The 13,889-nt window shown below is 49.4% G+C and overlaps 1 protein-coding gene across 1 annotated transcript in view; it reads right to left on the bottom strand.

The window, feature by feature from the left end:
• Positions 1 to 1,442: 1,442 nt before the first annotated feature.
• Positions 1,443 to 13,889, bottom strand: part of Ccnjl (cyclin J like) — a 50,936-nt gene continuing 38,489 nt past the window's right edge. Inside the window, exons 4-6 of the mRNA XM_076855709.2 lie at positions 5,907 to 6,209; positions 4,216 to 4,375; positions 1,443 to 2,194 (exon numbers count right to left, since the gene is read on the bottom strand). Coding sequence (XP_076711824.2) covers positions 1,774 to 2,194; positions 4,216 to 4,375; positions 5,907 to 6,209 — 884 coding nt within the window. The 3' untranslated portion in view covers positions 1,443 to 1,773. The remainder of the gene's footprint in view (positions 2,195 to 4,215; positions 4,376 to 5,906; positions 6,210 to 13,889) is intronic.

Here is a 13,889-nt window from a genome sequence, read left to right as displayed (position 1 = left end):
TCCTGATACCCCACAACCCTGCTGCTCATCCCATGAGACACTCGCTGGCTCACTGAAGGGGGGGAGGGAAGGGCTGGTCTGAGAGGGGAAGCCCAGGAAGACAACAGAGAGACCGAGCGCAGGTGATATGTTTATTGCGGGACACTTATTTCTGGGAGCCAGGCTGCTGGGGTAGCCCCTCAGGAGCCCCCGGCCCCAAAACAGACAGACACAATAACCTGGAGTCCCACCCAGCCGCACATAAATAGGAGAAGTCAGTAAAGGGGAAGGAGACCGACAAAGGACCCTGCAGTTCCTATGCTAGTGTGGCAGGGCGGCAGCGCCTCAGCCACAGCCCGTCTCTTTTCCGTTTCCACGCTGAGACTTTCATCTGCTCCAAAAAACTCTGGAGCCGACTCAGCAGCCCTCGGCCGCCTTCCTGGCGGCCCCTGTCACGGTCTCCTAGACAGTGAGTCAAGAGTCAAGAACACCAATGAGTCAAGAAAACCAAGATGGGTTTCTCTTAAAAAAATAAAATAAAAAGCAAACCAAACAACCAAATTTGCTTCCGTCCTTTGTACCTCCCAGTTCTGACGGGCGAACAGTGTGTCCCCTGACAACAAACCAACAAACCAAAAGAAACATGTTGAGCAGAAGCTGGGAGTCGGAATAAAAACATATTGCACATGGTTACAAGAATCTTCCTGAGATCCCTCTTGCTGCAGATCCCCCAATACTGGTTTTTGATGCAACCAACCCCTTGCCTACCAGTGATGGTGACATATACACCCCACGTCCCCATCCAGGCAGCATTAACAAGCATTCCACATTCTTACCCTTTGCTATTAGCCAAACTCAAAGCCAGGGCTGGTGTCACCACCTTCGTTTTCCCCTCCAGCCCCCGGGTGGTCATCAAAGTTCTACAGCATCCAAGACACGGAATCTTCTGGGACGGAGAGCCTTCGAGGTGGTTCTCGCCCATCACGTGCTTCTGAAAAGGGAGCTCTGGTGCTACTGCGGGCCCATCCCAAGATGGGTTAAAACTGACAGTCTCGCGGGGGACAGGCCAGAGTGTGGCAATTAAACTTGTTTCTTTTCTCTTAAGGAATTTTTTTTTTTTCAAGTATCACAAAATCCCTGATGTAGTATGTAAACACGACATCTTGCGGAACAGAAAGCTAGATCACTTGGGGAAGCAGCAGCATGTGAAGTATCTAAAAGGCCGGAAAAAGTTTCATGTTCAAAAACAAAAGGCGAGACAGCCACTCGCTGGGTCTTGCAAGGAGGCACTCAGCCCACATGCACAGGCCTCTCGGTGGAGCCAAAGGAGGGGAGCACCCACCACGGCTGGCTTCAGGGTCCTGAGAAGGCGCCAGGCCGCCCCTTCTTTGTCAGTGACGTGGCTGCCATCGGCTAATCGGCTAAGAGTGAAGAGGTCTCTGAGGCCCGAAATGGAGGTGCTTGTGGTCTAGTATTGTGGCCTCTTCCCAAGTCTTTCTTGATTCACTGGACCCCTGCTTGGGGGAACAGCCACTGAGCCTTCTTTATACCCCAGGCACACATAGGAGAGGATTTTCAGAGGAATGCTCTCGGTGGTGAGGTATATCATTGAATGCTTTGCTTGGGTCAGTTTTATTTAAAGGAAAAAAAAAAAAAAACAAGCCCTTTTTATGTCCAAGGGCACTGGGCTCTCGGGCAGGGCCTCCAGGCACCTCACCTGGCTCAGCTATCCTCTGGGGTGTTCTCTTCCTCTGCCTGGCTCTTTGAGGCTCGCCCATGTGGCCCAAAGTTGGCCTATCTGTCAAAACAGCCTGCAGGGAACAAGTGGCTCCCGCTGAAGTAGCTGCTTCCGTAGGTGGTAGCAAGGCAGTGCCTGGGCTCGGCTGCAATGGTCATCTGCATGCTAAGGGATGCGGGGACAGGCATGGGACACATGTCCAGGGGCTGGAGGGTGGGGTAAGGAGTGTGGAGGGAGGAGCCAGTGCCTGCCGGGAGCAGGCTCCCTGAGCGGTGGGCCTGCAGTGAGTCCCTGTAGGCCAAGCACAGGTCCTGCACAGGGGCCTGGAGCTGGGCCAGGGTCGTTGTTGCCTGGCTGAGGGCAGGGTAGGCAGGCGGCTGGAACAGCACTTGGGTGGGGGCTGGGGGTGTGCCGGGCACCATGGCCAAGGCTTGGCTCTTGACCGTGACGGCATCCTTGAGGACATTGTCATACACTCTGAAAAAAGAGAGTCCAGTGAGATTTGAAGGTCAAAGAGAACGAGACAGCTGGATGTACCTCTACCTTCCTTTGTATCTGGGACCCAGAGAGGTGCATGGGCTCTGATACTGCAGGTCCCAACCACACTGTGCTGGAGGGGTCTGCATGTGCCCTTGGCTATTCCCCAACTAGACTCAGGCCTCAGATTTCAGCTTGGAGCAGCTTTTCCCACAAAGCCTGACCCCTCAAAACTAGGCTGAGCAGTCCCTGTGGCCCCTGCCCTGCCCCACCCTGGAGGACAACTCAGGTCCCATCTGCTTTTCTCACCTCTGCATTTCCAGCTCCTAGCACAGCCGAGTGCTTTGGGTGCTGAATGAGCACACAGCGCAAGTTCTACCTTCTAGGCCTTTCTGAGCTCACTCTATCCCCAGCTGGGCTACTCCTTAGCTTTTAAGCACCAAGTAAATTGCCCACTGGGGTCTAAGTGTCTCCCTCTGAAAAGAGGGATGATGCAATAGGGATTTTTCCCATCTCGGAAAAAAAGCTTCCCATAAAACTTTTTTGGAAAACAAAACAATTAGAGGCTTAAGTAAGAAAGGAGCAAATGGAAGCTATGACTAATCCAATAAGGGGATATCCCAAAGTAGCAGTCATCAGTGAAGAGTGAGGCCAGGCTGAATTGGGGCGCACACCTGCCATCGCAGCAACTTGGGAGGCTGAGGCAGGAGATGGAAAGTTTGAGGCCAGCCAGGGCAACTTAGTGAAACTCTGTCTCAGAATAAGAAATAAAGCCGGCTGCAGTGGTGCATACCTGTAATCCCATCTGCTGGGTAGGTTGAGGCGGGAGGACTGCCAGTTCAAAGCCAGCCTCCACAATTTATCGAGGCCCAAAACAACTTAGTGAACTCAGCTTGCCTCAAAATAAAAAAAAATAAAACAGGCTGGGGATGTGGTTCAGTGGTTAAGCACCCCTAGGTTCGATCCCTGGTACTAAAAAAATAAGTAAATAAATAAATTATAAAAAGAGCTGGGAACATAGTGCAGCGATAGAGTGTGGCTGGGCTGGTGGCTAAATCGAGGACAGCCATCAGCACTCTGATCAGGCTGTGTTCTCTGACTTCGGGGACCTTTTAAAAAACACACAATTTAAGACAAAGCTTAGGGAGCAGGACTGACAATTTAGAGAGCGGGTAGCCACCAGCCAAGCATGCTGTCACCATGCAGGTCCACATCCAAGATGTACCGCCACCTGTTGGGTGTAAGAGGGAATGCACTGGGGGTGGCCACACAGGATCTATCCTGTCTGCCCTCCTCCCTGAGGTCCCCATGGACCTCTTTGGACTCAATATCCATTTCACAATGCAGGATCCAAGATGCCATTAAGCATGTTCTTTGGTACACCAAACATTTCTTCCCCAAGATTCCCAGGGAGCCCTTGTAAAGACGCTGTAGCTTCTTAGGTAAAGCCACTTGGGGTTTAGCTGGACAGGTCAGTTTCACAGCCATTTCTGAGAAAAGTAGCTTGTAAGAGCCCCTCAGTGTGATTATCCATAAGATTACACTGGGCCTTAGATCAAAGAGCCCAGACGTTAATTTTAATTTTGATACTGGGGATTGAACCCAGAGGTGTTTAACCCAGATGGTTAAGCCACATCCCCAGTCCTTTTTATTTATTTATTTTTTTAAATTTTGAGACAGGGTCTTGATAAGTTGCTGAGACTGGCTTTGGAATTGTGATCCTCCTGCCTCAGGCCCCAGAGTCACTGGGATTACAGGCGTGCACCACTGTGCCCAGCAGCCCAGGTGTGTAGGAGGAGGGGCACCCAGCCTCTCTTCTCCTTTGCTCCCTGATCTTAAAAATGCAAACCCAAAGCTACCCCCAAATAGAAGGGGCCAATTCCCTAACCCCACTTCTATCAGGAGACACAGTAGGTGAGGCCCTAGACTCAGGAAATCCCCCATGCCCTGAGGTGGGCTTCAAGGGCAAGTGGAACCTCAGTTTTTTTTTAAGAAACATAGAGATCAGGAGAGGAACCTACACCAGCAGGATTTCAATACATGTGCTAAGATGTTCCAGGGAATAGTTTGAGATCCTCTGTAGGTCTCTGGTCCAGTAGGGAGAAAGCTGCAGGCAGATCCTGGAGGCCCCAACACAGGCTGCAGCGACCACAGAAGGCTGGAATTTGTAGAATATATGATCTGAAAGAGAATCCCAGAGGGAGTCAGCACCAAAAAGCTTCCCCTGGGAGTCCTGTGCCTGTTCTGAGAACTGGCAGACAAATGAATGAGTTCAAAGGCTATTCACTGATGCTCTATAAATAGGATAAAAACTTGAAAAATATGAAGTTCCATTATTAAATATTTTTTCCCCAAAGACACCTTTGCTCTCAGTTTGGGGGATTAGCTTAGACAAATGATTTTTCAAATTATTGTCCATGGGTCCTATGGGGCCACATGGGGCTGGCAGATGGGCTACAAACAGAACTGTAAAACATCTGTCCTGTTTCAGTTGTCACGGGTGAATGACACACCATTTCAAAGGACTTTGTTTTAGGGCATGACTGAAGGTTGCTTAGTAATAGCAACAATGCTTGATCCACAGTAGGTGCTCATCGAAAACGTGCTGAATGAATAAACTACAGGAATAAAGCTACAGGAATTTGATATTTATAACTACAATGGGCACCTTCCCTAGGTTTACTGAGAAATCTCATGTCCTACTAAGATAGCCAGCAACATAGTAAAGCTGAGTCTATTTTTATACAAAGGCCAACAGCTGAAATTCCTGCAGTTTTCATGAATGGTATTGGTTTTCAGTTCCTTCCTATGTTGTCTTAAATTGCTCTTGACTGTCAATTACTTGAACTTTCACCTTTTAGGGTATCAGTCATTTAGGGTGGTATTTTAGTTAGAAGCACAGTTGTGGAGTCAGGCTCCCAGGTTCAAATCTTAGTAATGATTTTGGGTAAGTTAGGCCATTTTTTAAAAAAAATATTTTTGTAGATATCGATGGACCTTTATTTCATTCATTTATTTATATGCAGTGCTGGAATCAAATCCAGTGCCTCACACATGCTAGGCAAGTGCGCTACCACTGAGCACAACTCTGGCCCCAAGTTAGGTCACTTTTTAAATATCAGTTTCCTCACTTCTAAAATGATGCTTGTGTGAGGTCACTGTAAAGTTCAAATGAGATAATGTGTGCATAGCTCTGGACCAACAAATCTGCACATAGTAAGCACTCAATTCATGCTTGATATCAGGACCACAGATACTGCCATTCATGATCTTTCTGGTTTGTGGCAGGTGATCGAGTGTGTGGTAGGTGATCAAGTGGTTTTATCTGCATTATTTCTGATTGGTATGTCACCTCACACCTACATTGTAAGACACTGGGAAGAGAGGGGTTTTCAAGTAGGGGTCCCCAAACTGGTAACCTTTATTGCTAAAGCAGTTGTAAACACAATTCCCGTCTCATATCCTACTGTGCGGTGAAGCTCTTTGGGGATGACTGAGCTGTGACTCTGTGCTATTTGAATCATCTGCAATGTTCAGGTTACCATAAGTGGATTATGGGTCGAGCTGTAGTTTGCTGGGGACCAGAAGCCTCTCCAGAAGCCTCTGCTGTTTCTTCTACATGCATACCTAGATGGACCATGCCCTTCAGCGCCTTTTGATCCAAGCCCTGTGTGTGTGTGGTGGGGACCCCAGCCACCTCTGCTGCCCTCACCTTGCAGGGTGACCTCTAGGAAGTAATGGGCGTATTCCTTGAGGCACTCTTTGGTCTTGCGGGGGCAGGTGGTGGGCCAGGTGTGGCAGTGGTGGTCCTTTTGGCTGACAGAGGCCAAGAGGTAGTAGTCCAGGAAGTGGGCGGGCGTGGGCAGGCACAGGTTCCAGCTGAAGGCCTCGAGGAGCAGCAGCTCTGTGCTCAGCAGCTCCTTCTTGGTGAGGGAGAAGTTCTGGCTGCTCAGGATCCTTGTGCTGTTTATCTGCTCCAACTTGGGTACGTGGTCTTCCCTGTCCTCAAACTTACCTACAGGGAAGCAGAAGCAGACGTTACTGACACACAGGAAGCGAAAGGCCATCTTACAGCACCTGGACCGTGTGGGCAGGGAGGAAAGAAAGCAGAGAGGCTGGACTTCTGATGGATTTTAAAAGCACACATTCCAGGTCTGCCAAACCTGGACTTGACTCCTCAAGCCTCTGCTTCCGGCTGTGATCATGGGTAAGGGGTCTCAGCTTCTCTGGGGCTCAGCTTCCTTTTTTTTTTTTTTTTTTTAAATTCTGGGGATTGAACCCAGGTCCTTGCATATGCTAGGCAAGTGTTCTGCCACTGAGCTACACTGCTAGTCATTTATAAAAAAACAATTTTTATTTCGAGACAAGGTCTCACTAAGTTGCAGAGGCTGGCCTTGAACTTGTGATCTTTCTGCCTCAGCCTCCCAAGTAGCTGGGATTACAGGTGTGCAACACCATGTTCGGTTTCCGCTTCTTCATCTATAAAGTGGAACCTACACTTCATAAGGCTTTTGTACATTCAATGAGAAAACACACACCGAATGCTCAGACTGGTGTCTGGGACACAAGAGAGGCTAAGAGAGCAGCCAGCAACATCGGTCAGGTCAAGCTCTGGGGGATAGGTGCTCCCCAACACCCTGAATGGCCTTCACTTATCCAACCTCCAAGACACAGTGAGAATGACCTTGCAAATCTGATCTTGTTCCCTCCCAATGTGGAAAAGCCCTTCAATGGATCCTCTGCATCCTCTATGTGGGTATGAGCTTGGGTTGCCTTGGAAACAGCTGGCTCGGAAGGTGAGACCAGGAAAGACTGATAGGTTGGAAGAGAAAGCAGGAAGTGGGAAAAAGCCTCAGAGGGCATATTAGCAAGCACCACTGTGGGCAGCTGGAGCTTAACCCTTGAAGATTTCTTTGAAACTGTCTGAAATACTGTCCCTGGGTTACTCCACCCTTGTTTTGGGGAACAGAAGCATTGACCTATCCATTCCTGATTGTTATCAGTTGTGGACAGCTCCCAGGAGCCAGAGGGGCTCCTCATGCAGCAAGGGCCAAGGTCCAGGGGTTGTGTTTGTGTGTAGGGGGAGCGCATGACAGCTCCCCTCCCTGGAATACCCTTCCCCATTCCCGCCACTGGGCCAACCCTGATCTGCCCATCACCTGCCAAGTCATTGCCTCTTGGAAGCTCCCACTCCCACATCAGTGCCAGGTCCCTCAAAGGCCTGCCCACAGTCTGGCCGCCTGTGGTCTCCAAGCTCAGCCTTGTGGGGTGCAAAGCAGCTAAGGCAATGTCAGAAAGGTGGTGGGCGGCCCGGTGGACCTCAAAGGGAACGGCAAACAAAGCCTCTGTGCACCTGCTCACAACTGCAAGGGCCTCTGACCCAGTTCCCAGCAGCCTCTGGAACTTTTCAAGAGATAAGGCAGTGCCAACTACAGGCTGCTCTACAAGAGAAACAACCCATTCCTGAACTCTCAAAGACCATCACTGCGAAATGAAACAGGCCTCCGGGCAGCCAGGCTCTGTGTTCTCAGTGTGCCCAGCAACAGCGACTCAGTGAGAATGTCGACACAGGAAGCTCTGGTCTGACACGGTTAGGAGATGAGCAAGTGACAAGTCCCAAAGAGGGAAGGGCAGAGACTGACAGCCCATGTCCCCCCTCCTTCCACAGCCCCTCCAGCTCCTTCCACAGTCAGCGGAAGGGCGCTGCCCCCATCACACACCTTCTCTGGTCTTGCACTTCTGGGCAGTGGGGTGGGGAACCGCAAGCTACCCGGGTGCACCACTGGGATCCGGTCACTAGTGGCTTCTAAGTCTCACGCCCAACACTCCCACCCCAGGGGCAGGACACAGCCAAGTGGAACTGACCCCTCACCTACCTCATCTAGGATCCCCTAGGAATCAGGGCAGAGGCCCTAAACATCACTTAGCACTTCTCACGTCCAGATTACCTGTTATTGGTATTAACATGAACGGCCGGTCCCGGCTTCTAAGACCTCTGGTTCCCACCTTCATGGGTTTGGCCCATTTGTTGCTCTGCCTCCAATTTCCAGCAGTGCCTGGTGCCCAAACAGGTGCCCAGTTTATTCAATGAATGAATGGTCACTCATTTCTGGATAGTGGAATTTTGGGTGATTTGAGTTTCTCTCTGATGATCTTACAGTCTGTTTTTCTCTCCACAACCATTCATTGTGCAATTTAAAAAGGAAGAATTTTTTTTTTCTAAATTACCCAGGTGTTCCTGAACCTTGTGCTGAACAGCTGAGGCAACTTCAGTTGTATGCACATATGTTAGGCAAGTGCTCTACCACTGAGCTATGCCCCCAGCCCCACGATCTCTTTTTTTCTTCACAGTGAGGCGTATTGTGCTGGGGGTGGCATTAAGACCCTTGCAGGGTATTGCTGTCAGCCAGCAATCTATGGCGACCCACCCACGTGGCAGATGTGCTCAATCAGATTAGTTTCCCCCTCCTCCCTGCTTTTCAAACCTTTCAGAACTCTGCTATCAGGCCCAAGAGGATTACCCTCCAATGGAAGGGCCATGGCTTACTGAGGAATCTCATTTTACCAGGTCCTCCCCCCTGCTGGGGAGGCCTCCCTGCTCCCCACCCCACCCCTGCAAGCCAGAGCCAGGCAGAGCTGGGTCTGAATCCTCAATGAGTTTGCTCTGGACCTAACAGCTCTAAATTCTGCGGGCAGTTTTATTTGTTTGTAACGTAGGAACACACCCCATGTGAAGAGGAAATGGTCACGTGGAATGGAGAGTACTTTGCAAGCACCCAGCACCCAGAAGAGGCCTGTGCTTTATACTGGCCCTGCAGCGGAACCCTCCAGATAGGCTCCTCTAGGCTTCCCAGGGTGGGAGAACCCAGCTTCTACACCCAGAAGCCACTTTGGAGTCCCTGCTCTTCCTCTGCCCTGGCTGACCCCAGCTTAGTGACTATTTCCCAGCCCAAAACATTTCGCAGCCAGAAAAGATTTTTACGAGTTCCTTAACGTTGCACGTGGCCTGCAGACTTTCCTCCCCTCCTCCCAGGACCACGAGCCTTTGTCCCCAGTGCTCCCACCACCAACACAGTCCCTCAGCTGCTTCCTCCTTATCGACAGACTGCACAGACGACAGATGCCTGCAAATCTTCAGGCCGGTCCCCGGGGAGAGAATGGGGACAGAAGTATGAGTCTCTCTCAGTTAGAAAACGGCCACTGGCTCTCTCTGATTTCCTCAATGCACTTTTCATTTTGAAAATCTTCACGTCCGTAGAAATGATGGAAGATTAGAATGAGTGCTTATGACCCTTCACCCAGATTCCCCAACTGTGGACACTCAGCCACACTGGTTCTGAGTTTCTGTGTGTATGCTGTACATAAATATTGCTTCCTCTGGACCATTGCTGGTGAACATGCAGACATGATACGGCACCCCGAACATGTCAGCATCTGTTCCTGAGGACATTTTCCTACGAATCATAATACTATCGGCAATTCCAAGAAAACAACATTAATTACAACATCTTCTGATATTCAGTTCAGTTCATCTTTCTTTTTTTCCAAGGTACTGAAAACGCCTTTTACAACCTGTTTTTAGGATCTAGGATCCAAACTAGGTTCACACATGGAGTCTTTATATCTTTTCAGTCTCATTTTTTGGTCTCATCGACTTTGGAAGAACCCAGGCTATTCTGGATTTGCCAGATGGGTTTCCTCATGATGCGGTACAGGCCAATGTGGGCAAGAAAACCACAGAAGTGATGTTCAATCTGTCTTACTGTCACATCAGGAGTCACAGACATCGCCAATCTGTCCCAGCAAAGCGAGGTTTGAAAGCTTGGTTACGGTGGTAACACCAGACCTCTCCCTTCTGAAGGTACCACCTTCCCTGTGAAATTAACCAGGAACCTGTGAGGTGACACCTTGAGACTGTGAATATCCTGTTCCCACATCCTTTGTCTCGGTGACTTGGCAATCACCGGCGATCCTTTCTTGGATAAATTATTACATCAGGGGTTGAAACAGATGTGTCACAAACCCTATCCTTCCGTCTGTACTTTTCTTTTTGATGTTCATATTACTGCAAACCTGATTTCTGGAGCCCTCTTGATATACTTGCAAGATTGTAAGTGACCCTACACCCACAGAGACACTGAAGCTCTCTGAGGCTGGGCACACGCCTGTGCATCCTTGGTGCTACTGGTGAAGTGCCTAAGCAATGTCTCACACGTGCCTTCTGCACACCTGGCTGGCTGGTGACACCATTCCCTGAGGCTGCTTCCACAGAAACCTGCGGCAGTTTATGGCAGGTCACGGCTCGTGGACTGATGATTGGATGTCCACCCAAGTGGTATAAACCTATTTTTTAAAACAATAATCATTGAGCTATATCCCTAGTCCTTTTTGTTTTTTGAGACAGGATCTTGATAAATTGCTGAGAGTCTTGATAAGTTGCCCAGGTTGGCCTTGAACTTGTGATCTTTCTGTCTCAGTCTCCCAAGTGTCTGGGATTGCAGGTGAGCATCTGTGACCACAGATGAGGATATGGTGGCAATTCCCTGTTGATCAACTTCAGTAGGAAAGGATGCAAATTGGCTTTTCTTTTTACAGGTTGTTTTCTTTTTTTGGTATCAGGGATTGAACTCAGGGGCACTGACCACTGAGCCACACCCCCAGCCCTATTTTGTATTTTATTTAGAGACAGGGTCTCACGGAGTTCCTTAGTGCCTTGCTTTTGCTGGGGCTGCTTTGAACTTGTGATCCTCCTGCCTCAGCCTCCCTAGCTGCTGGGATTACAGGTGTGCACCACCGTGGCCAACTTTTTACAGTATCTTTTTTAAAAATTGTGGTAAAAACCACGTAACATAAAATTTACCATTTTTAAATGTACAGTTTAGTGACATTAAGTACATTGACAATGATGTGCCACCAGCACCGCCAGGACCAGCCATCTCCAGAATTCTTATGGTCTTGCAAACCTGAAACTTCGTACCCATGGAACACACCCCTGTTCCCTCTCCCTGCAGCCCCTGGCCACCGCTGCTCCTTTCTGTCTCTATGAAGGTGACCTCCCTGAACACTGGTTTGTCCTTTTCTTGCAGGGCAGACCCAACAGGATTCCTGACTTTTCTGAATTAGGGTCAAGAGCAACAACATTTTTAATTGCTAGGGGGAAAAAATAACAAAAACCTGTTTTGGAAAATTTTAAATATACCAACTAAAAAAAAGAAAAGAAAAGAAAGAGAAAATGTTGTAATGAACCCCCATGAACGCAATGACTAGCTTCCAGCAATCATCATCATTTACAATGCCTTTTTAAAAAAAATTCTTAAACAAAAAAGGCAAACCCCATGAAATGAGACTGAAAATTCAGTGGTTCCCCCGTTCCTGCTGTCCGGGGCTGGGCACTGGCCTCCCTCAAGTAGACAGGCTGCTTCCTGCACTGTGCCCCGTTAATCTCCCCAGCAGTCCTTCCTGCCTGGCAAGGTGCCCATTTACAACTCACGCAGCGTTACCTGCTGCCCGCTCAGCCGCTAAACACAGGCTCTGACAAGAGGCCAGAGTTTCCTGCTAAAGAGAACCAGTTTTAAAGCAAAAGCTGGCTACTTCCTTCCCTAAAGAAATGCAATACTTGAAAAAAAAAAAAAAAGGCAAAGCTACGGCTCCCCAAGAACTGCCACTCTCCTTTTAGACACGTCTCTCCCATTTTCATCTGAGAAAGGACCAAAATTTGAGCAGGAACTGAGACCTCATGGCTACCCTGGGACCCTGCAGCAGCCCCCCGCCCTACCATGCATATGCTGGTGTTGCTGATGATGAACCTGGCCAGACAGCGGGCTGCCCCAATGGCATCCTGACTTTGCCTAACCTTCAGGTAGAACTTGGCGCCTTCCCAGGCACGAGTGGGAAGTGACAGGCAGTGGAGGTGGTTGGGACCCAAGAGGAATCAGACAGATCTGGTAGAAAGGGCTTTTTCTCAGTGTCACAAAACCTCCTGGGGACAGAGAGGCCAAGGTTCTAGAAGTGGAGGCCCAAGCAGGGCTAGGCTCAAGGTGGACCTTTCTGATGCTAATTCTTTTTTATTCATCCTTCTTCCTCAGAGGAGAAAGATGGACCAGGACCGGCAGAACCATGGAGTCAGTGACCAGAGAGATCCAGGATTCTGGAGGAGGCCCTCTCTAAGGGCCTCAAGTGGAGGCTTAGGGGCTGGTTACCATCTGTGAGTTTGGGCAATCACTTGGAACCCTGTGCCTCATAGGGTGGTGGGGAGGCTCAAGGAGCTATCTCAGGGAGTATGTGGGGCAATGGGCTCCCTGCCACCCAGGAAGTTCTCTTCCTATGGCAGCAGTAGCTGCTGTCTTATTCACTGAATGTGGTATTTATTCTCTATGCCTTGGACCTAACATCTTCTGAAGTACTGCTTTTTTGCTTTTTGTTGTTTTGGTACAAGGGATTGAACCCAGGGGTTCATAACCACTGAGCCACATCCCTAGTCCTTTTTTGGGGTGGGGGGAGTGCAAGGGATTAAACTCAGGAGCACTCGACCACTGAGCCACATCCCCAGCCCAATTTGTATTAGAGACAGGGTCTCACTGAGTTGCTTAGTGCCTTGCTAAATTACTGAGGCTGGCTTTGAACTCACAAACCTCTGCCTCCGTGTCCTGAGCCACTGGGATTACAGGCGCACACTACCATGCCCGGCCTCAGTCCTTTTTAATTTTGAGACAGGGTCTGGCTAGATTGCTTGGGGCCTTGCTAAGTTGCCGAGGCTGGCCTCAAACTTGTGATCCTCTTGCTTTAGCCTCCTGAGTTGCTGGGATTACAGGCATGCACCACCACGCCTGATTTCTAAAGTCCTATTTGTTGGGTATAAATAAATTGAAAATGTATAGCGTGATAACCAGTGCCACAAGGCATTTTCTTATAGGTTCTGAAAATGGGGTGGGTGGAAATATGTTCAACAAAAGGTTCCCCCACCTTCAACACAATCCCACTGACCAGGCTGGACAGTGTGGACACTACAGTTGCCCCAGCCTCCTTTCCCAGGTCTGTGACCTTGAACTTCAACCCTCCTGCTGATGGTTACAAGGTTCAGAGGCTGAGGGGAGTGTTGGCTCTGGGGTCTTTTCCAGATGCCCCCCACCTTGCCATGGGTGGGACTTTACCCAGGCCACTCAGCTGGTTAACAAGATGCAGAGAATCCACACACCAGGATGTGAACTCAGGGAAAGCAGGAACATCTACATTTGGCTCTCTGCAGCATTCAGGCCAGACACAGGTTAGGTACCAAAACACCCAGGGCAGCCCGAGCCACCCTCCCTTTACAGCAGGGGTGAGGTGGGGCCTCGCGGGCTGAGCTGGTCCTGCCCTTAGCAGGTACTATCTCAACTGATTCTCGTAACAACATTGGGTGGTTGGGGCTGTTCCTCATGTGGGAAAGGAAGCCCAGAAAGGTTAGGTGAGCTGCACAATCACCTAGATCCTAAAAAACAAAGGAGAATTAAAAGTCTGGCTGTTGGCTCCCTGATGGGAGGATGCTTACCTGTCATAGAATACTATAGCACAGAATTTAGTATGAGGTGTGTGTGTGTGTGTGTGTGTGTGTGTGTATTTTTAAACTGGGGATTGAACTCAGGGGTGCTAAGTGACATCCCCAGTCCCTTTTTAATTTTATTTTTTTCCTTTATCTTGAGACAGGGTCTTGCTAAAT

This window comes from Callospermophilus lateralis, chromosome 5 (assembly GCF_048772815.1).
Source record: "Callospermophilus lateralis isolate mCalLat2 chromosome 5, mCalLat2.hap1, whole genome shotgun sequence".
NCBI lineage: Eukaryota > Metazoa > Chordata > Mammalia > Rodentia > Sciuridae > Callospermophilus > Callospermophilus lateralis.
Note: the sequence above shows the minus strand (reverse complement) of the source record. Positions and strands in the feature narration are given on the sequence as shown.